General features: G+C 33.6%; 1 protein-coding gene across 1 annotated transcript; it reads left to right on the forward strand.

The window, feature by feature from the left end:
- The first annotated feature begins 10,391 nt into the window (after positions 1–10,391).
- LOC111054305 (uncharacterized histidine-rich protein DDB_G0274557) lies at positions 10,392–23,083 on the forward strand. The gene is made up of 3 exons (XM_022341310.2): positions 10,392–10,541; positions 15,061–15,122; positions 22,889–23,083. The coding sequence occupies exons 1-3, from the start codon at positions 10,518–10,520 to the stop codon at positions 23,076–23,078; spliced, it is 276 nt and encodes a 91-aa protein (XP_022197002.1). The 5' UTR covers positions 10,392–10,517; the 3' UTR covers positions 23,079–23,083.
- Positions 23,084–24,189: the final 1,106 nt, after the last annotated feature.

Below are 24,189 nucleotides of genomic sequence, written 5' to 3' on the forward strand. Positions count from 1 at the left end.
CGTCAAATAGAGAACACGAATTCTTAGCTGAAACACTCATGTGGGTATTTTTATTTTTGATCTTGTACCTGTCTAAGGAATACGTTTTCATGTGTTATTATCTAGCGGGAAACAATTGATTGAGTATCTGCAATCTTGCTGAGAAGTTGCAGATAATTGCACAGATTATTGTATAGATAGATGATTGTAGCGTTGCTATCTTTGAGCGGAGAGTGAACAGGTTGCTCTTTATAGGCCCAAAGGCTGCGGAGGCTCTGCTACTATCTCCACATATACATAGAAACTCCCTTATCCCTTGGTTCAATCTGTCTCATTTGAAATTATTTCTTCTATCTTCCTGATTGAATGAGACCTTGAGTGCCAGCGTGTGAGAGTATTATTGATATTATTTGTTCTTCCTCAAACTACTTATACAACTTATTGGGTATGTTGTAAAATCATTGTAAAAACAGTTCACTTTTAACAAGTAATTTTTTTCTTGTTTAATTCCTTTCTCCTCTGTTTAGAAGCGAATTCCTCACACTTTAAGCAGACACTTATTCATTTATATTTATTATTTGATATATCAATATTTATTTATAAGCACATTATTTATATTGCGTTTCTATGTCATTATGTTTATTATTTATTTTGTGATGTATATATTCTTGAATAACATTAAATTGAATTCCTCAAAGAAATATCAGTGAGAGATTTATGTTTGAAATACAAAGTTTGAAAGCTTTAGGTTGTTTGAAAGCTTAATTCACTTTTACGACGTTGAGTATTTTTAAGGTTGAAGTCTCATAACATGGATTTATTGTGGTTGTAACATAATATGGATGTAGCAGAGAAGATCGCTACAGGAATACAGATAAATACGGACTCAACTCAACATCTTTGCTGTAAGATATAGAATAAATGGGAACAGGAGTGATTAGTTGGAGCATGTTAATAGGATGAGTGATGACCGGATCCCCAAACAGGCCCTATTGCATCAGACATCCCAGGAAGAGATGGCTTGATGTTAGAGGTGGTTTGGAACAGGGAGTAGGTTATTGCCAAACCCTTAAAAGGAAGAAGAAGAAGAGGAGGAAAAAGAAGAAGAAGAAGAAGAAGAAGAAGAAGAAGAATAAGAGGAAGAAGAACAAGAAGAAGAAGACGATAGATAAGGGATGAATGATTGACATTTCAAGGATACATCACACATGTACAGAGCGTGGAGTTACAGTAATGGAGGTGGTTCATCTAGAGCCAGAAGAGTAATAATGCGAGTTCTATTTGACTGGTTCCTTTCGCCGTCCTTGGACACCACAAGGAAGACATTGAAGACTTCGTCGTCGGCAATCCATCTGACAGAGGATGAAACATAATAATGGTTCGTGCGTGACGAAGAACAACTCTTCTTTTCATTTTGCGGATAAGTGAATGTCAAGTCCACGACACGTCGATTGTATTTTCAGTGGACTTGCCACGATAGTAAAAATACTCGTACGATACCTTCACTAATGTTGCAGTGGCCATGTAGTAATTTAGTAATACATACTGTTCCATGTATTATCACTGGTATTGGATTGGAGAATTAATAAGGTTAGTTCATGTATGTGAGCTCGGATAGTATTCGGTAAAAATATGAATGGTGAATGACATTTACCAACTATTACCAATATTTTTCATCAACATTTCAATATTGTGTAGGCCTATTATGTGTATTTTACACATACTTTACTACATTATTATTTGCATTGAACCCATTCAGACTTTATGCAGCAATCGAATTGAATATTGAAAAATTCAAAACTGATTTTTCGTAATACCGTATAACAATAATGATATTTTAACACATATTTTAACACTATTTTAACACTAGCCTTTAAAATTCTCTCCGACCTAACTTTATACTGAGATATAATATTTAAACGTAAATGGCTATCTAATTTCCTCATTAAGCAATCTCTGCGATCCCATTCTGTTTGACAATGATGCTTGAAATGCTGTCTTAATTTTCCTTATTCCACAATTTTAGCCCCAATCACATTGCTCACTCGCCTTACTATTGTTGTCCAGCTTTTTCTTCTATTGGTCTTAATTTCACTCCACTGAGTGAAATAGTCTATTATTGCAAAACTTCTTGACACAATACTGTTGAGTGATTGCCAACACTGATCCAGTTCGATTTGTTCCAATTGAAATTTTCAAGCAAGTGAAAATAATGTTAGGAGAGATAGAATTTCAGTTGAAACATCACAATTTGAATTTGGCTAGATAGTTCACCTGGATCAATATTGTCCCATTCATTGTAATTGTTCCCAAATAAATGAATTGAGTCAATTTTGTATTGTGAATAGTGTCCACATGAGATTTCTGCTTGTGTGTGGGTGATAGAAAGGGAAAGGGTGATTTGATGAGATAATCGAACGTCCATGCATTCCGGCGTGATTCGAACCTGCGGTAAGGTAGCGCTAGCAGACTATGAAGGGTGAAACGCCTTAGTCGTCCCGGCTATGCTAAACGGTTAAAATTATTTATCAAATCATTCATGTTTAACATAAAAATGTACTGTTCCGTGAAAAAATTATGTAGAAGTAGATTATTGAGTGGATTATTATTGTTTCTTCTCATATCTTATAACACATTGTGAATGCTTTAACAAGGCCTATTCAATTATTCAAGGTATTGGTAGATCAGTAAATTAAATAAATTCTCTTCAACGGAGTATCATCTCATTTATTTATTTCTTCTCTGTCATGTAACCCATGTCAGAGGTGAAATAAACATGAAAAAACCATTTACAATATGGAAAAAAAGTTCGTTACATACTTGAATTAATTTTTATAAACTAACATGTAGCATCCCACTATAGAGTCTATGTGTCGGAATGCAGTCAGTATAACATTCTAATTCTAAATATAATATTTTTAATCTAAATCAATTTTTTATACAATACATTCCAATGTGAGCTATCTATACCAATTAAATAAATACGAAATGCAAAATGATATATAATGTGAGTTCATTTTAATGTCAGGATAAATATTTGTCATGTTGAAGAACTCCCACTGTGAAACGTGACTTGTCACATACTGGTAACATATTCTGTGAAACAAAACTGTTACAATTATTCCGATGTAACTGATATAACATTTCAATGGGAATTGTTAGCAAATCAAGCAGAATATGAGATCAAAATGGACGTCAACTCCGAACTGTGAACATTGGTGAACTGTGAGCAATCAGTGGATAGGAAGCAGTGGATAGCAGCATGTAAAGACTGGACATAGAACCTCATTCGCTTGAAATATACAGTCTTCACCTGTGACCATACAGTATGACCGTGATACACGCTAGTGGTCTCTTTCTCTCTTTTATGGTTATGCAACAGTTTCGGACCTTGTTCAACAGAGAAAGTATAATGAAACTATTCTTTGAAACGTCTCTTGTCAGTCTATTTCAATTTATATTCTACAGGTTTTTCCTTGGTCACATAAAAAAGAAATTGAATAATTAAAAATAATTAAAGCAATTATTTCAAGACAATAATATAATATGTAAAATTCAGGACAATAAATAAACAGTTTTTTTTAATATTATTACTGATTTGACAGAGGTCCTTGACAGTTATACTGAGTTGACACGATGCCAGTTCAAAGATTAGTGAACTAGAGACTACACAATTTTTCGGCATCTCGTCGTGTTGCATGATGCTACTTGATATTTCAGCGTATGAACTTAACTATCCAATATCAACATACAATAAATTAAGGAATTACACATATGGATGAGATGATACCATTAGATAATACACATATGGATTTGATAATATCATGAAATCATGATATAGGCCTATTATGAGCAAGAGAATAAGATGAAATTAAATCCAATCCCAATAATTCTATTCAAATGAATATATTGAAAATTATATTCAGTGCTATTCTTTAACAAGCCAACAAATAATGGCTAATCTATCATTATTAGGGAAAAGTGAGACATAAATCATTTTATGAATGGTGACAGATGGAATATTGAATTTTCAAATTCACATGACATCATAACCAATCATAGAAAATTATATCCTCTTCATAAAAGCAACCCCTTTTCGGATCAATACGTACCGTACTCAAATTCGGTGAAGGCATGAAATGAATTCAAGCTATTCAATATTGAAAACGACTCTTCAACTCTTCAGTTCAGTTTTCATCAACACATAATTATTACTTCTATTGGTGGAGGACCCAAAGGTTGTTCCACAGCCAAGTCGTACTTGTCGTACCTATGTCTAATGTGTGTGGAGCATAATGTATCAATCTGTTATAAATGTATGTGTAGACTGAATCAAGGCTATAGAAAAAGATGTATTATATATTTCTGATTCAATTAAGAATCTAGAATTTGAGGAGAGTTCTCATTCTAATCATTATAAATTATTCCTCCCTACCTTGGATGTACTTGGTTTAAAAATTTTTACGCATCTACACTATTTCCAAATAGAATTTTAAGTTGAAGAGGAATATAGAGGAAGACTCTCGGAGGAGAGATTACTCCATTCAAAGGATCAAATCAGTAAATTAGTAGGAAATTGAACTAGGAACTAATTTAGAGGCGTACAAAAAACTAAAGCATAGATGGCTTGTCGGAGGAGTATCTATCCCCGGATGCATATTTCTTCATATCGTTACAAAGTCGGCTATGAAATTAGCTGCTGTTCTGTCAACTGTAACCACTCATGAAGGTCATTCGGAAACTTTCTAGAGAGTTGTGCCCGAAGCAGTTGAGTTGCACTCTGACAGTTGTCATCATTAAATCACTGCAACACTCATTATGACACACTGCAGATTGCACTCACTCACCTTCTTTGCCAAACAGTGCAGCGGCAACATGATTAGTTATCCATAGTGAGATCCACTCTAAACTGTCAGTATTCGTTGAATTGGAAGCATCAGTTATTCCCCAGGCGATGATAGCTTATTCCAGATAATGTCCAAAAGGGGAAACGAACCTCGGAAATATGGATGAAAACAAGAAGAAATCACCTTCTGCTTCCACTATTGCTTGGAAATTTATGATCGGACGAGAGTAGATTAGCGCAGTGCAAGAGTAATATGCGTTCATATTGGAACTATGATGAATAATGATGAGTGTAATATGTGATAAATATACCGCTACTATTTTGTTTTCGTCTCAGCTCTCGTTCCTTCTCATATGGATATGCTCTCTGAAAGCTTCTATGATGCTCTAGAACTCTAGAAGCTCAATTTATTTCTCAGCATCCACCTCTCCATTTCATATATGGGAATCTCTTCATTCCAGAGTTTCCATTTAGATTTTCAAATGTCATCGGTTCGATTCATATTTCCTCTGTAATTTATTTCAATATTCTTATAAATTGTGTTGGCAGTATCAAGCCTTTTTAAAAGAGATGTAGACTTCTTCATTTGTGCAGATTACAATAAGATAGGGACATTCGAAAGGTTGATGACAATGATAAGGTTTAGAAAATCAAATTCCTGTACATGAAACTCTCATCCTGAAAAGTGTACTGAGTCATTAATATGAACTGCATCAGAGACTCGAGAGAGGAAATGAAAATATATTGACCATAATAATGTTTGTCTCTTCCAAACGAATTGAAAGCAAGTGTTCTGAAGCAACAAGTTTCAATATTCACAAGGAGGAATTCGATAATAGTTTGTTATCGTCTGTCATCAAATGCAAGCTCTTTGAACTTTATAGGATGTAAATAGATGGAGTGAGGAAAAAACCATAAAAATATACAGAGTTGATCTTTATCCAATTTCATTTGATTTGAACTGTCATTCCCCCATTGAAAGATATCAGTTATTCCTTGTTGAGATTTCTAGCCAAGAAGCCTTCATTGGAGGAAATATCACTCTCAAAATTCTAGTCTTTCAGGTTAGTGGACCAGATGAGAGTTGACTTTGGGACCCCATAATCTTCATAATGAAATCTAAAGTAACACTAATTGATTAAACAACGTCAAAGTATGTTTGAAGCCAATAACAAATTAGATGAAAAACACTTGAGAGTACAAAATGCCTTTAGTATACTTCCAAAAAAGTCACTTCCATTACACCACAATTTCCTCGAGAGCGAATTGTCACAACTTAGCCTGGTTGAAAATGTATCAGCTGATGGGAAACTAATAGAATCATCAATATAATTTTCCAAAAAAATAGTTGGATTTTTATGATTAAATATTTATTAAAAATCTGGTGTGGCGCACCCACACAACTTTCCTCTCCGTTATGAAAATTGATCACCTGACGCTAGTGTTCACGCACATCTCAAGTCTACTGAATCCAAAGATCCAAGCCAGCTGGTGACAGGACAATAACGCTGGAGACACACGAAGTCTGCTATCTCTTCATAGTGAATGATTTAATAGAATCAACAGTTGCCAAACATCTGCAATTGAAATAATAACATTTTCTAGAATTTCTAGCTTATTTTCAATTTTAGGTGAAAATGTTACTTAACATCAATTGTAGAGATTTTCATGCTCAATCTTTTCCACTTGGAATTTTTTCTTTAAATTGTATCTGAGACCTGATAATTGATAATCTAAAATCAAACTTTGCATAGATGGGGCGGAGCTCCTGAAATTTTTACAGATATGGGACTTGTGGCAGTTGATAGAGCTTATTGATGACTATTTCAGGTATAACTTTAATGAAAATCGTTGGAGCCGTTTTCGAGAAACTCGCGGAGAATCCTGTTTTTGACATTTTCGCCATTTTAGCCGCCATCTTGTATCGCATTTGATCGAAATTGTTCGTGTCGGATCCTTATATTGTAAGGACCTTACGTTCCAAATTTCAAGTCATTCCGTAAATTGGGGGATGAGATATCGTGTACATACACTCATACACACACACACACACACACACAACCACACACACACACACACACACACACACACACACACACACACACACACACAACACACACACACACACACACACACACACACACACCACCACACACACACACACACACCACACACACACACACACACACACCACACACACACACACACACCACACACACACACACACACACACACCACACACACACACACACACACCACACACACACACACACACACACACACACACACACCACACAACACACACACACACACCACACACACCACACACACACACCACACACACACACCACACACACACACACACACACACACACACACACACACACACACACACCACACACACACACACACACACACACACATACAGACCAATACCCAAAAACCACTTTTTTGGACTCAGGGGACCTTGAAACGTATAGAAACCTATTACCTATGGTAATAGGGCGAGGGAAGTAAAAATAAGATTATTGACCGAGCGAAGTGAGGTCAAGATTCAAGTCGACGGTTTGACATTTCTCTTGATGTTTAAATGTTTAAAAATTATTGTTGAGTGTACTAGAGCCCATATTCCAATAAACAAAAAATGGCGAATTTCTATATTCAAAGCTATATGTATCTCGGTAACCCCTTATTATAAAATTCAAATTGAATTGCTCCTAACAAATTTATGCATTTTATAAACAATATTCTATGTGAATTCAGGTTGTCAATTTTTTAATAATTGAATTTCAATAATAAATGCTTCAATTATTCATTTATTTATTATTGAAAATTGTTCTTATTTTTGTAAATAAGGATTATGATTCATAAGGCATTGGGACAAGACAGAAATATGCGAGGCCAACATCAAAAAGAGTTTTAAGTTCCCGATCAATTAAATAAAAAAATCAACAATTCAGTTCCTAGTTGGAATTGAAATATTATTATTCTGTTGGAACAATTTATTTTATTGACCGAGCGAAGTGAGGTCTAAGATTCAAGTCGACGGTTTGGCATTTCTCTTAATATTTGAATGTTTGAATGTTTAAATCTTAAAGTGTTTAAATGTTTAAATATTTAAGTGTTTAAAATGTTTAAATGTTAAATGTTTAATGTTAAATGTTTAAATGTTAAATGTTTAAATGTTTAAATGTTTAAATGTTAAATGTTTAAATGTTTAATGTTTAAATGTTTAAATGTTTAAATGTTTAAATGTTTAAATGTTTAATGTTTAAATGTTTAAATGTTTAAATGTTTAAATGTTTAAATGTTTAAATGTTTAAATGTTTAAATGTTTAAATGTTTAAATGTTTAAATGTTTAAATGTTAAATGTTTAATGTTTAAATGTTTAAATGTTTAATGTTTAAATGTTTAAATGTTTAAATGTTAAAGTTTAAATGTTTAAATGTTCAATGTTTAAATGTTTGAATGTTTAAATGTTTAAATGTTTTAAATGTTCAAATGTTCAAATGTTCAAATGTTCAAATGTTCAAATGTTTTAAATGTTTAAATGTACAAATGTTTTAAATGTTCAAATGTTTTAAATGTTCAAATGTTCAAATGTTCAAATGTTCAAATGTTTTAAATGTTTAATGTTTAAATGTTCAAATGTTCAAATGTTTGAAAGTTTAAATGTTTAAATGTTCAAATGTTCAAATGTTCAAATGTTTTAAATGTTTAAATTTTAAATGTTTAAATGTAAATGTTTAAATGTACAAATGTTTTAAATGTTAAATGTTAAATGTTAAATGTTCAAATGTTCAAATGTTCAAATGTTCAAATGTTTTAAATGTTTAAATGTTAAAGTTTAAATGTTTAAATGTTTAAATGTTTAAATGTTTAATGTTAAATGTTTAAATGTTTAAATGTACAAATGTTTTAAATGTTAAATGTTTAAATGTTTAAATGTTTAAATGTTTAAATGTTTAAATGTTTAAATGCTTAAATTTTCATATGTTGTGCATTTACGGTGAAACGCGGTAATAGATTTCCATGAAATTTGACAGGTATGTTCGACCCTTTTTTAATTGCGCGTCGACGTATATCCTAGGTTTTTTGCATTTCAAGGATAATAATATAGAAGGAAAAATGAGCCTTCTTCATACGCCAATATTACAGTAAAAATCAGTCTATAGAATTATTCAACATAAATCAGCTGACAAGTGATCACACAGATGTGTGGAGAATCCAGTCCATTGCTGAATTTCCAAAAGGTCTATAGTGCAATCAGATACTTGTGGATGAGAATACTGCGTGAGGTCTACTGTTCACAGAACTACTAGCTATTAGAGAACCAACGGTTCGCTCAAGGATAATCTCTATTCAATAATTCTAAAGGTGAATGTCAATTCCAACATCAACGGAGAAATCTAATACGTCACTCAAATTCGACCAATCACGTGCGATTACAGTTGGTTGATTGAAGCTCTGCCCACAACTTGCTCTCATTGGCTGATGTAGTTTGTCATAATGTACATTTTTTTGGTCATAATTTACATTTCATTTTGTTGACAGTTACAATTCAAATTAGTATGGCTAATTGACTTTATAATCTCTACTCATAATGCATAATGAGGAGATAAGTAGGATAGTACTCAGCAATGTAATGATTGGGTGGTTCGGATCTACATCAAGAAAAAAATAATTCTAAATAAAAAAAGAGAGTGAATAAAAAATTAAAAGGTTCTTGTTATTGATATAACAAAGTTCATGATACAAAGTACAGTGCGATTCTATCAGACCTTTTTCTAGAAGGATCATGAGAAATCAAACTAGCTAATTAGCTAACAATCTTTTTTATAGAATCATTTTCATTTTTGTTTTTTAAAGCTCTCACATACCTCTTCAGAGAGTCTGAGACAGTTATTATCAATTTTGCAATATTATGTCATCTAACATCTAAAATATCCGTGAGAAAATGTTCTACTTGAATCTATGTAGAATTACAAACTTGTTAATATGAGTAAAAATCTCATAATCAAACTTTCATGAGATAGTATATTATAAAAAGTAGAGTGCAATTGAAATCAAGTGTATGTTATGACATCTTCAAACTCACTTTACTAGAAGAATTACGGAACATAAAAATGAAATGAAAGGTGTGATCAGCACACTTCATAAATAATTTACAACATGACTTCATATGATGAATAAAAAAGAAGATGAATCGCAACATCAATATCAGATATCACTATTGAAAAAGAGGGAAATGTTTTAGTATTCTAAACAACAATCATTATTCAATCAGCAAGTTTTTGCAACTTTTTTCTTGAGAATTAAGTTGATTATTTTTACTCTATCTATCCATCTATCTGAGTTAATTATTCTTAATGTAAAAAATACAGTAATTGATTGCAGAGGAGAAACCTAATGCACTCGTCAGTTTTTTCTTTGTTGGCTCCTATTCGTTCTGTATTCACCTGAGCGGCGAAACACTAGATGCTCGGATTCGAGCTGCAAGATAAGAGGACGCCACTAGTTTGTACCGCCGAAGGAAACGCAAGGAAGCTGACTGCCAGCCCCTCTTGTGAGTTCTTCCCCACCGTCGAGACCCTGAACCTATAAAAGTGCTCCACATACTTTTCCAGGTTGCAGTGTATGTTAGATTAGCATTTACCGTCCTAGTGTGTGATCTTCACTCATCCCGGCATCATGGGCTATGCGGCTGTCACTTTGGTTTGTATCACTCTTACACTCCAACTTATAGATACATTACAGTTCACAGTACTCTTTATTTTCATATTGAATCACATCTTCATGTTCATTCAAAGAAGTGTTATCTTATAAAATCTTCTTTTTGTATTTTTGACTACACTTGAATCATAATAATGCTTAATAAACCTTGATATCTTAAATAGATTCTTCTGTGATCTATATGTTTTTTTAGTTTGTATTATTTTCACATGAGTTGATAGATAAATCACGTAATCACCATTCTAATTAATTAGAATGAATCATAATGAATCCTAACATATTCAATAGATACATTCACAGACCTGTGATATCTTACTATGATTTGTACCTTTCTCAACCTGTGACAAAAGTCATCAAAAGTGACAAACCACTTCTATTCACATCAAGTAATACATATTATATTACATCCTAGCATCTCACATGTACTCATGTATATTAGGGACTGCAACTATTCTGTTTACTTTCACTTTATTGTGCATGTGCCAACATAAAATTGGAATAGTATATATTTAAAACTTTCATTTATTTTTGAGGTCGGGGTTTGATCTCATTATAATCATACTTGTGGAGAAGTAGCTCTATAAATCATAGTTGATATTTTATTCTTCTTTCTCTTACCTGCCTGCTCATCATTCATAAATCAATGATATTGAAGGTTCCAAAAACAATATATTATTGAGAACTATCTTGTTCTATTTCTATTGAAACGTTCTCACTGTCACGTGTCATTTGATTGGACTACATAATACAGTATGAACTAATATGATGTATAAATTCAATCCAATTAAATTTTTCCAATCGCATCAACAGATTCGAATCTTGAAATACTCTATTATAATAAGTGACTATGATAGAGTGATTAATAAAATTTCAAATACGTTAATATCAACACAGATGGACTAGGATGAGAATTAGTATTGATTGGTAATTATAACAATTATAACAACCTTTTTTGTTTTTGTTCATATATTGTTCTTTGACGAATTTTAATGACCTTGGAGCTATTATCCTCTTTATGGTTTATTTAATCCCTCTTTGTTATAATTTCCATCCTCAACTTTCAATTTCATTGGTTCATGTCTATTAATAATGATATTCATTATAGTTTGATGCTTGATCATGTTTTTGCCTTATACATTATTATAATACATTTTTTATCTCTAAATACTCTCTAAACATATACTGTATAATTATTTATCCTCTGGTGTCGATCAACGATTTCATACTAATTTTTATTCGATATACCGTAGGCCTACCTAACTTTGAAGTGGAATATTTCCATAAATTTCATCATTATATTGTCATATTTACGTTTCAACTTTTCCTTTTAGAAGTGAAGAAATATAATTGAGACTATCTTTTCCTAAAATTTCAATCATATTACCTTGAAATATAGGCTACCTACTAAGGGAGATGTACATTTTTTACTGACAATTCTCTCTGTAATCCTATTTTCATTTCATCAACTATGAATTTATTTATTCTACTCGCTTTGCAACTTTTCTCCCCACAACCTAAGTACTCTTTCATGAACTCTAGTGAGCTTCCTGATCCTTACTTATTTAACTACGGTACTACTCTACTTTTCTCATTGTGCTTCTTTCCTACATACGCTCTGATAGTCCACGATGTAACATAAACAATGGGTAGGCTACGACATGTAGCATCTAAACAATACAACGACTTTTTCACTTATTAATTTCCGAGTCCCGAAAATCATGCATGCTGTGGTTGCATAGTTTCCAAGAAGCTATCTCTATACTCTCTCATTCTCTTGCAATGAGTATGTGGTTTTTCTAATAGATTATACCTCTAGCAAAAAAACCGTAGTTTTCAGAAGAGCATTTTCAAGAGCCAAAAACAGCTTCAGTGAAAATATTTATATCCAAGATGTATAAAAAGATATCATTTGGAAGATTGTAGTATAATATTTGGTTAGAACCCTGTATACTGTATAGTCACAAATCATTCTCACTAAAGCACAATATACAAATGAACCAAAAATATTCCTAATGCAATACAATAAATTCACTATTACAAAATCCAAGGCTATAAACAATTGATTGGAGAGATATCCTCTTATGATCGTAAATAAAAACAGATAATTGACTCATAATCATAATGCATGGAAAACAAGAAAACTTGTGTAATAGATATATGTACTTTTCTTCGTTTTTTTCATTGATATATTTCATGAAAACTTGTACAATAATGTGAGAAGCAATGAATGGAATTGAAAATGGAAATGTATATAAAATTTAAATTCCACTGAGATCTGGTTATCTCCACATAGCTTATCTATAATAGGTATTTTTGTATAGAATCTTGTTCTTCTATAGAAAGCTACTTCAAAACTCTTGAATATAGTTTGTCCAGGTGACAGATAAAAACTTGTGAATCTAATAATTGGATTGACCGTTAATTTATTAAATACCCATAAATTATAAGCATGGATGAGTTGAAAAAAAATGGTTTCTTATTCAAATAAGAGGCGGGTTAGAGAGTTAGGGCTAAGATCATTGAATCGAAGTCCAAATTATTGTAACAATGTTTTATTCTTTTGCTTCAATAAAATGTCTCGTTTGTGAATTCTCACGAAGTCCTACAAATGTAGGTGATAGGTAAATCAATGATTTCATAGAAAAACTACAGAGATAAATACTGTGGAAGAACTACGAGATTACACTAAAATTTCAGATCACACTGAATTTGTTTTTTTTTTTTTAATAGAGTCTTGAAATATTCTGGAAGACGATCTTCAACTATTATAATGTACTTATCAATTCAATGTGCCTGCAATCAGTGTCGTAAGAGTTTGATGACAGAGCTATTGACTAAAAGGTTGTATCATTCTTTTATTTCTGTCCGGTAAGAATTCAACGTGATGAAAAACTTTCTTTGCGCAAGTTGAATGGGAGTGGAAGTTAAGACAAGATACAGTGGTGAATAAAAATGATTTATTCAAGAAAGATTTAATTAGTAAGTCTTTTCCTCAAACAAGGAAATTTATTCACTTTCAAACTGGATCTGAAACTTATCTACAAGAATCTGCCTTCTATGCACTTGAACTTGATTGAAGCTGCAATACTTCTTTCACCTCTGACCTTTAGTAACGATGCAAAAAATTCTATGTTCTCTGCTTACTTACATGAATCAAATTTCGAATCTACATAGTTTATTCATTTCAATTTATTTTATTCACAAATGATCCTCATTGTTAACGCTCAAATAAATGATTATTATATTCATCAGCTTACTTCACCAGTTAACCGCTATAATCGAGTTCAACAGCTCTTGGTTACTATAAACTATTCATTATAATATTCATTCTCAAATGAACAATATTATTCTGAGGTCATATGCACTACAAAAACGTTATTCTTCCTATTTATCATGAAATTGAGCCTTAGACGGATTCTGAAGATTACAGGTGAGAATTAAAAACAAGCTTAATAAAAAAGTCGTAAAAACTTTCACAGAGGTTTCCGTTGTAAAATCACACGTGTCTCATTCCAAAATCAAAGAATCCACTACATTTCAATATAATGATATCACAGAGATGTTGATAAGGAGTGAATAAAAATACAGTACAGTTGTCTAATAGCCCAATACTGAAAAATCAGAGAATACACAATTTTTAACAACACTAATCTTTCAATTATGTATTTATTGATGAAAATTTTTGCTGACTTATTCAATGAAACTTACCAAGGAGTCACTCCAGCGAAACAAATCAGTTATTATATTACGGTACCCATACTCATCTGAATATTTATGGACAGAGAATTATTATATTATTTTCTTTCATAATCCCTACAAATAATCTCCATCATTATCATCATCTAACATAGGATGTGAATTATGGAATTAATTCTGCTAGTACTAATTGGTCGCGGGTTCGAATCCGGCCGAATCCCATAGAATAGGCATAGACGTATGATCACCCTTGCACTTCCCATTACTACGCACAAGCAAAAAGCTCATGTGGGCATCAACCGCAATGAAAAAAAAATAAAGAGAGACAAACAATTTTCTATTGAACTCAGTAACATCAATGCTTCTCATATTCCTATATTTCCAGAGAATGATTACAATATCTCATGTATCAGTAATTATTGCATATTTAACTTTGTGGACTTGTATGCATTGCGGAGTTTTCTTCGGAGACAGAAAATGACATCGATCACGTACAAGAATGAGAATTTTATATTAATTTATCACATTAATCATAATATTCATCTCATAAATCATTTACATTTGCATCCCTGTTCAATAATACTTTTTCAGTTCCTGAAAAATTTTACAGTGGCATGATTAATGAAAACGTAAAATTCTGTAATTTACGATAAAGGCTCATTTATACTAGTTTTCCCAGAAAACTCAATACTCTAATCTTCTTATGAAATTTCCTCTGGATAATAAGCCTTCAGTGTTGGAAAATTGATTGTCTAATAACTTATTATTGTGAACATTTGTCGACTTGAAATGTGTGCATTTGCAGGTGATGATGCTAGTTGCTGTGGCATGTGTATTCAGCGCACCTGCACCTGTTCCTGGACGAAAGTGAGTACCTTACTACTGTTCCATCATTCAGCTTACTCCACTAACTATTCATCTGTAGAGAGAAAAGATGTCACAACCGATAATGTTCGACTGAGCAAGATGCTTTAAGGTCTATGTCATATTCTGCCACCATGGAGGAGTCACCAAGCGATATCATAGAATCAATTTGTATCATGTCACACTATGTTTTGGACAAAAATGTGGTGGTAATGGGCCCCGACTTTTCTATCCACCAGCTGGTAGCGCGACCAAGTAATCTCGTTAAATCATAATGGAGCATGTCCCATTGCTCATCCAAACTGGCAAACAGTCAGTCCACCACAAAGACCTTAAAGAGATAAGGTCTCATTATGCATCTTTAAGGTCTTTGGTCCACCGCAACCAGATTTGCAATATGGCGATATGAAATGTTTTCTTATTTATAATCATACAAATTTTTGCTTCGCTTGGATTCTACCAAGGGAATTGGTGGAAAGTACTGAATATTCTGCCACCAGAATCGAGCGAGTAGAATATGACGTAGCCCTAATCATATGAAAACTCAATAAACAACTTTTTGAGTGAGATAGAAAAACGAAAGATTTCGCGTTTACTTTAACAATGAAATATAGTAAAGTAGGCTACCGATTCTTTATGGATATGTTGGTGCGGCCAAATATCAACTTAGATATAGATGGCCCTGGGAGTAAGTAAGTATGTAAGGCTACCGATAACCTAATTGACATTCAGTAACGCTTCATTCCGATCAAATAATCTGAATGAATGGAGTAACCAAGAATGTAATTTTCATTGCCTGTTGATGGGAGAAGAAGGAATATGATGTACTGGAATAGCCTAGGGCAGATTCAAACGGTAGATATCAGACAGAGAAGAAAGAGTCAAACAACCCTTAAGGACGGTTATCAACTAGTGCTGACTATACTAGTTTTCACCGATCTCAACACTTGATGTTGATGTTGACAGAAAATAGTGATTTGAATCGTAAAAGCTCTATATAGTTGATGCTAATCCGTCATAATAGTCTATTGAAATATCATTATTAATTATTTTACTCTACTTATCTCTTTCTTTTGCGCTCCTATCAAAGAAAAATTCATATTTCATATGAGATTTGAAATAATATTCAACTTCCCCAACTAGGATATTATTTTTCTGTTTCCTAGTATATTCAATTACAGAAAGTGATGTTCCGTTACATTTCTTACTTCATCTGAACCTGGGGTTTTATCATATCGATTTTACAGAAAAAACATCACCGATGCCATTTATTTTGATATAATTCAAGAGGAATAGAAAATTTTTCGAGAAAACTACAAAACGTTGAAGTAAAAATGGCATGATGGTATACTCCCTCAATAATAGAAGAGTTAAGCTTTGTACAGAATTAATTATTGTTGCGGTGTTGTTCGAAAGCAATTGATTATTTAAGTTTCATAGTAGATCAATAGTTGCTTTTAGTTCATTGCCCTTGAATAGTAATTATACTAATTATAATGTAATACATTTTTCTCGAAAAAAAAAATACAATAAACAACAGCACAGTTGTTGTGGACCGCACAAGCTGAGAAAACTAAGAAATTCATGATCACATTGAATGAGCAAATGTACTTGATGGAGCAGAATAGTTTGAATTGGATCTGCTCGCGCGCTCGCAATAAACTTTATAACTATTATTAAGCAAAAGTAACGCATAATTTTCTAGTTCAGAGTTCTTTCAGCTGCAATTAGTTAGTTCTGTTTTATTCGGGCAGTAATAGAAGAAAAGAAAGCGTGCAACAATGCGGCTGCCGATCAAGGAAGTTCTATATGACGCAATTTACGCGGCAAGTAAAGTAACTTACGAGAATGAAGCATGACCGGCCAGCAATGTGCATAATCCGTAACTTTGATGGTCAAGGTTTGAGCATGTGATCAGTGAGACGCGGTATGTAATTTAAAAGTTGTTGGCGATCAAAACTTTCAGCGGAAGTAGCTCTTATTGCGTTCGTTTTCAGGTGGCATCGCATGTCCAACTTTGATTGAATTTATTTTGATTACTCTAGTACTGTTCACACATAATTACTATTGAACGAATATCCTCCAAGGAAGCACAATCTTCCTTGTTAGGAAAGAAGCTGAAGAACCTATAGCTTATAGTACTAGACTTCCTATTATGACAATTCTAATTTTGAAGTCGATGAGTGAGTACCTTTTGGGATTCAAAGCTTCTGAATAAAATGTGCTAAGTGAAATATCACTGACAATAGAAGATTTTATCGTAGTGTTTAGAGATGACTATAAGTTCATCAATATGGGATGCTTTAGTCCAATGTACTTCATCTTTTTACCAATAACTATGCAAATATGTAATGAGTTGGATATTCATTAGAATCCTATTCATGTCACATATTTAGAAAAATTTTAATAGAAAAATGAATATTTATATTTTATTGAGTAATTGTATTTTCTAGAAGCTATCGTTGAGCGAATTCTTCATCCCCCTTATCGTACATAGTTTAGATTCTATTACGGCAGGGGTTGATTATGCAACCCTCTCCGCATGGCTAAAGCAATCTCCACCTCACGGCCACTGAGAGAAGAACAGAAAATAAGGTGCCGGCTTTGATCACCGACTCCGCCGGACATTTTTGTGCAATTATACTCAACATTTTTGATTGACAGTTTCAAAATTGTGATGAGAGTTCCGCTCAATATGTATAAAAAAGTTTCTCACATTCTTTCTGGCTCGGAAATACGAGAAGAAAGATAGGAGAAATAATGTTTTGAACAATCCCGATGATAGAAACCAAATATTGCAATTGATTAGATCAATGAAATTGCGGTTTGAAAGACTGAAGTAAACATGACAAACAATAATAGCAATATCTACTAGAGTGTATCCAATCAGTTATGTCATGATATTTGTGGTAACACTGACTTTTTCATAATTTATTAAAAATGTGAATGTAGAATTATTGGAGTGTATGAAAGTAATTGGAGAAGAAATGATTGTAAAGAGTGAGCGTAGCCTCTTTCAAAGGCCTGACATACAATAAATAATTCGTTGGTTATTCCGGTTATTATAAAACCGTTCATTGATACAACTCTATGAAATTGTCATGAGTGTAACACAAAGTTGTCTTTCCTGTGATAGAGTTGAACATTCTGTTTTTATCCCAAGTTGTGGAATAAATAGATAAATAAAATTAAATTAAACAGATAAGAATACTCAATTTATAAAAAATACAATGATTTGCAATTCACAATGTTGTTTTCTGTTCGATATACAAAACTTATCAATAAAATTGGAGTAAAGGCTCAGGCACTCAGTTGTTCAAACCCAGCACCATTTCTTTGCTGCACACCGCTGCAGCCTTCGCTTAATACAGCCAACACGAATCGCCCATAAAACCTGCATATCATTATATTTGTTTATTATTGGATCCTAATAGTGTGGGTACATTATTATTGATAAGGGAATTCAGTTACCTAGGAAACAGGTTCATGTTGATACGTCATTAGAGAATAATGTCGAACTCTAAAACTCCCCTAACATGTTTTGAATTGACTATTTTTAGAAACGTGTTTAATCATGTGAGAAATTTTTCAAAGAGACACCTTGATAAAATCTTTGAACCAAGTCAACTCAGACAAGAACCAGATTTTGATTTGGAAGTTGTCAACAAGTGATGCGTACCTAGATAATAACATCAATTTCACTCTGGCATCGCGACAATTCGCCCGCTCGCTCGGAGAGCTCAATTAATGGTAATTTGTGGTATGGTCGGCTAGTATCACTTCCTTCATGTATAAAAATACTTGAAAACATCTCATGCCTCCAAGTTCAATCAGATTGACTTGAAAGAAATGAAAATGAAAGTTGTTCTGGTCTGGAGGAAGAATCGAAAACATACGGATCGTTTTTTCCAGTTTCAATGATGAGCGAAATGTGCATTGAAGCAGGCAGACTTGATCAATTTATTGAGTATCACGTAGTTAGACCTTGTATTCTGATCTAATATGTAGTACCATTCCACTCACAGTCGGACATTATTATTTTGCACAGACTTTTCCGGTTTTGATTGATTGGTTGTGCGTTCTATCAGCCTCTATTGCCTATTATCCTCTATATACTCTCCTATTTCTCCTAATACATTCAATTATGGAGAGTATTGCAAATTATGGACAAATCGGGTAGCAAGAAGCTCTGCTCTCTCAATTCACGTGCAGATTAGAAATTATATACTATATTTTTTCTCATCGATATCGATACCTCAATAACATTCTAATCTTTTCAAGTTCATATCTTTAGTCTATATACTCCTGCAAGAATGCACATCAATCTTATAAAATAAATAATAATATCTTATTCTTCTTCACTTCAAGGATTAGGTTTGTTAAAGAACCTGTTTCGGCACCCATCTTTTCCTCGGTCTTCCCACGTCTCTTTTCCCAGTAGGTTTATAGCATTTAACCTCCAAAGGTATTCGTCCAGGAGGCATTCTATTCAAATGACTGCACCAATTCATTCTGTTTTGAATGATTTTTCCATGCAAAGGTGTAACAGATAAAGCTCTTCTTATCTCCTCATTTCTGATTCTATCTGCTCTAGTGCAGCCAAACACACTTCTTAGAAACCTCATTTCTGCAGCTTGAATCTTGCTGTCTACTCTACGTGTGTGGATCCAATTCTCACTTCCGTAAAGCAGCGTTGGTACAGCGATGGTATTGAAGAATTTGATTCTAGTATCCTGCCTTGTTTTATTTTTGAGGTTTCTATGAATGTTGCCACATATTCGTTGGAACTTTGATACTTTGTTATGAATATCTTTATCTGTATCATAGGTTACATCATTGCCAAGATAATTGAAATTTTTCACCTGTTCTATTATCTTCCCATTCAATTCTATCTTGGTTCTGGATTGATATTTACATTTGAAAGCCATTGATTTTGTTTTCTTAGTTGATATCTTCAAATTATGTTTCTGAGAAACTCTGTCCAGCATAAACATCGCTTTCTGTAAGGCGTCCTCATTCTCTTGAATTATTGTAAGGTCATCTGCATACATGATTGAGTTAACAGATGTATGGGCTGGTAGCTGTATACCTGAGTCAGCCAAATTTTTCCATGTTCGTAACATGTCGTCCACGTAAATATTAAATAATGTCGGAGATATACAGCATCCTTGCCCTACACCCTTGTTTATATCAATGACCTTACTCAAACCGTCCTTTACTTGTAAACGGATAGTCGTTTTTACATATAGGCTCTGCAAAGATTAAATTATATGCTTGGGATATCCTCTCGAATCCAGAATTGACCGTAGTAAGTTGCGATTTACTAAATCAATAGCCTTTGTGAAGTCTATAAAAGCTAAGTGTGTCTAGATTATATTCTCTTCGTTTTGATATAATTTGATTCAAAGCGAAAACTGCATCAGTGCATGACCTACCTTTCTGTTCTTCCAGGAGAAGTGCATCAGTGATTATTTTCAATCTATTGTTTAGAATTCCGGCATAGACTTTGTATGTTGTATCCAGAAGACTAATACCTCTATAATTTTGAGGATCTGCTCTACTTCCTTTTTTGAATAGGGATATAACCAGGGACTGCAACCACTCTTTTGGTACTTGGTGTTGTTTCCAGCACATATTGAAAAGATGTTGTATTCTATGGTGTAGAAGGATTCCTCCATACTTCAACAGTTCCATATTTACCCCATTCAAACCTGGGGCTTTCCTATTTTTTGTGCTTTTCAAGGCATTTAATAGCTCTTCTATTGTAATTGGATCAATACAGCAGTTCTCACATATGGACTCCACTTCTTCTTATTTGGCTCTACTTCTTCACACCAAAGCTCTTTGTAATGTTTAATCCATTCGTCAGTTCCAATACAATCAGTTTTCACCATGTCTCTCTCACTTTTATTCAAAACTTTCATAACTTTGTATGCCAATGACTGACGTCCATGTAGATCATGTTCAATGGTTGTTATAAATTTTTCCCATGCTTCCTGATGAGCTTTTTTCACAATTCTTGTGGCTTTATTTCTTGCAACTCGATATATGGCCCTGTTTTGTTCATTTTGATTTCCCAAATATTTCTGGTATGATTTATTTTTCTCATTAATTGCTTCCTCTATCTCATTTGTCCAAATCTTTAAACCTTTCCGACTTCTATATCTCCTTCTCTTACCAACAGCCTCATTCGCACTTCTTACTTTTATATTTTTAATATTATTCCATTCAGTTTCAATATCTTCTTCCGTTGGAGTGTCCTGGATGTAGGAATTTATGCGTTGTTGATAGAGATGCCTGATACTATCTTCCTCTAATAGATACACTTTGAAAACTTCGTCTCCATTTGTATTGTTTGTTTCCTTTTTTGTATGGGTTTTCTTCCATCGTGTAAACAAATCAATTTTACCAACAACTAAATAGTGGTCTGAAAAGATATCGAAGCCACGGAGCACATTCACGTCAGTAATCTGTCTTGCTATATTTTGATTAGCTATCATGTAGTCTATTAAAGATCTTGTTCCACGTGCTGCCCATGTAAACTTGTGTATTTCTTTCTTCCGGAAGAAAGTATTCATAATTTTCAGTTCATTAAAAGTTGAGAATTCTCTAAGGCTGTCTCCATTTCTGTTCTTCACATTTTCACCAAAAGTTCCGACTACATTGTTGATTGGTTCTACTCCAACTCTTGCATTGAGATCTCCCATTATAACTACCCCATATTTCTTATACTTCTCTAATTCTTTTTGTAGTTCGTCATAAAATGTGACAGTTTCTCCATGCTTTTCCTCTTCAGGTGCGTAGAATCCTATTATCACTAGGTGGCCACGACCATACTTGAATTTGATAGTGAGAATTCTTTCATTAATGGAATTGTAGTCTACAATTCTCTCCTCCCACGTTCTATCAACAAAAATGGCCACACCCTTGGCTGCCCTGCTCTCCTGATTCACACCACTATAAAACATAGCATAATCTTCAATATACTTTGAGCCAGTCATCTTCATTTTTGTCTCTGTTACAGCTGCAATGTTTATTTTCTGAATCTTAAACACTTTGCAGAGTTCTATTTCTTTATTCCTTATTCCTCTTACATTCCATGTGGCTATTTTTAATTTTTCAGCAATCCATTTCCGTTCTTCATTTTGGGCAATCCTGTTTATATTTCCGATAATCCTGTCCTGTCCGAGGCTATTTTGGGTACCGTACTGCAAGTGATATAAATTTTTCTATGAATAGGGTACTGGCCTATCGCAAAACCCCCTTGCTAGGAGGACCAGAATTTGGGGTTTATTCCCTTGAATATCAGCCGCCCAATCTGGGTACAGACGCTGTTTGGCTCTTCCGCCCTCTCCGCCGTTGGGATTTCTCCTCATCTGCCTTTAAGGTCGTTGGCCAGTTTTCACCTAGTAACCCTAGGCAGGGGCCCTCACAGGGTGCTACCATCCGGAGCCAGATGGACTCTGGTTTTTTAACGAGGTGTATCTCCTCCCGCTCCTCCTTCCCTATCACTTGCCTGATAAGGCCCCGGGCTTGCGACCGGCAGCGGCGGAGTTATGATATGATAATATGGCCTCTTCTTTGTTCTTTCAACTACTTGAATCAATCAAACGTAACTACATTTTCAACATGTTAACACTTCGTGGAAAGTGAACTTCTTCAAAATTCTGTTCATTCTCAAAAATATGGAAAAAAATCAAGATCTAAAATGGAATGTATTATATTTATAATATTATATAACTGACAGTTGGGTCTCATGTTAATTACAGGGAGAAATTCATCATCCACGTTCCTATCAAGTACCACACAGTTCACCACTACGTTCTGAAGAAGATACCAGTCATTCATCACATCGATCATCATGACTACCACCACCACCATCACCATCATCATCCTCATGAGCATGAATTCCATCATCATGATCATGATTTCCATCATGACTACCATGACGGATATTAAAGGTATGTATGTTAAAAGCCTATATTAAAATTTGCTTTAGTCTCAGCCAAATTAAAGAAGTGAACAGTGAGCCCATAAATGAAGTGAAATAGAGCAATATTAAATTCGAAACTAAGATACGATACTTTTATACTAATCTGAAATTGTGAAATCAACGAAGACTATGTAGATATTTCAAGAATGATATGGATGAACTGAGCTAATGTATCTGATCAGCCACATTGCTTCTGATTGATCTTCATTAAGCTAGCTTTCATTAACTGCGTATCATTACTTCTGATGGGTCCATTGAGCGGCAATACTCCGATTCATCAGTACCGTAATTAGAAAATACAGTGAACCTACTTTCGTATTAATTGATGGTTTTCAGCAATTAAAAACAGTTATTGTCTCAAACCGTTTGGAAAATCATTGTTCTTTCAATCATAAAGTTTCATCGGATAATATAATAAGTGCATGAGTCTTAGTCATCTCATGTTTTCTTCAGTCTTTGAAGAATTGGATACCCAATAAATAATATGACAACGAATTTATCATTGTAACAAGTGAATAGGTTTGTTTGTTATAACATTATTCCAAGTTCTAGGGCTTGTTTTGGAATGAAGTTTGAGAGTTAAGTTTCTAATTCTCATAATTGAGAAGATGTGCACACACGGAACAAGCAAAAACTTTTCGTACTGATATGTGTATGGTAGCCCGTGTCACGGGCAAGGCTTCCAAGTCCAATGCTGCTTCTGATGTTCTCCTGGGACGTCATCAGATCACTATCTCTAGAAACAGACTAAAAATGATCGAAATCTCATGCTTATCTCTTGTTAGACTATATATCTGCCATAATTTATAAAGTGTACTTTCGTACGGTGATTATTATTATTCGGTTGGAGAAGCTATGCATAAGAAATTAACTTGACGGCTGTCATCGGTTGAGACAAGACACACACACACACTTGTAAAACAAATTTGTAAAACTGAATGTCAATTTGAAGGAGTGCCAATAATAACACACAGTGCAAAGTATGTAAGTAGATGCATCGTTGTCATATTATTTGGATGCTCTCAATAATGTGTAACAAGCAAAACTCTCTCGTTAATTACATAGGTAATAGTTAAT

This window comes from Nilaparvata lugens, chromosome 6 (genome assembly GCF_014356525.2).
Source record: "Nilaparvata lugens isolate BPH chromosome 6, ASM1435652v1, whole genome shotgun sequence".
Classification (NCBI taxonomy): Eukaryota; Metazoa; Arthropoda; class Insecta; order Hemiptera; family Delphacidae; genus Nilaparvata; species Nilaparvata lugens.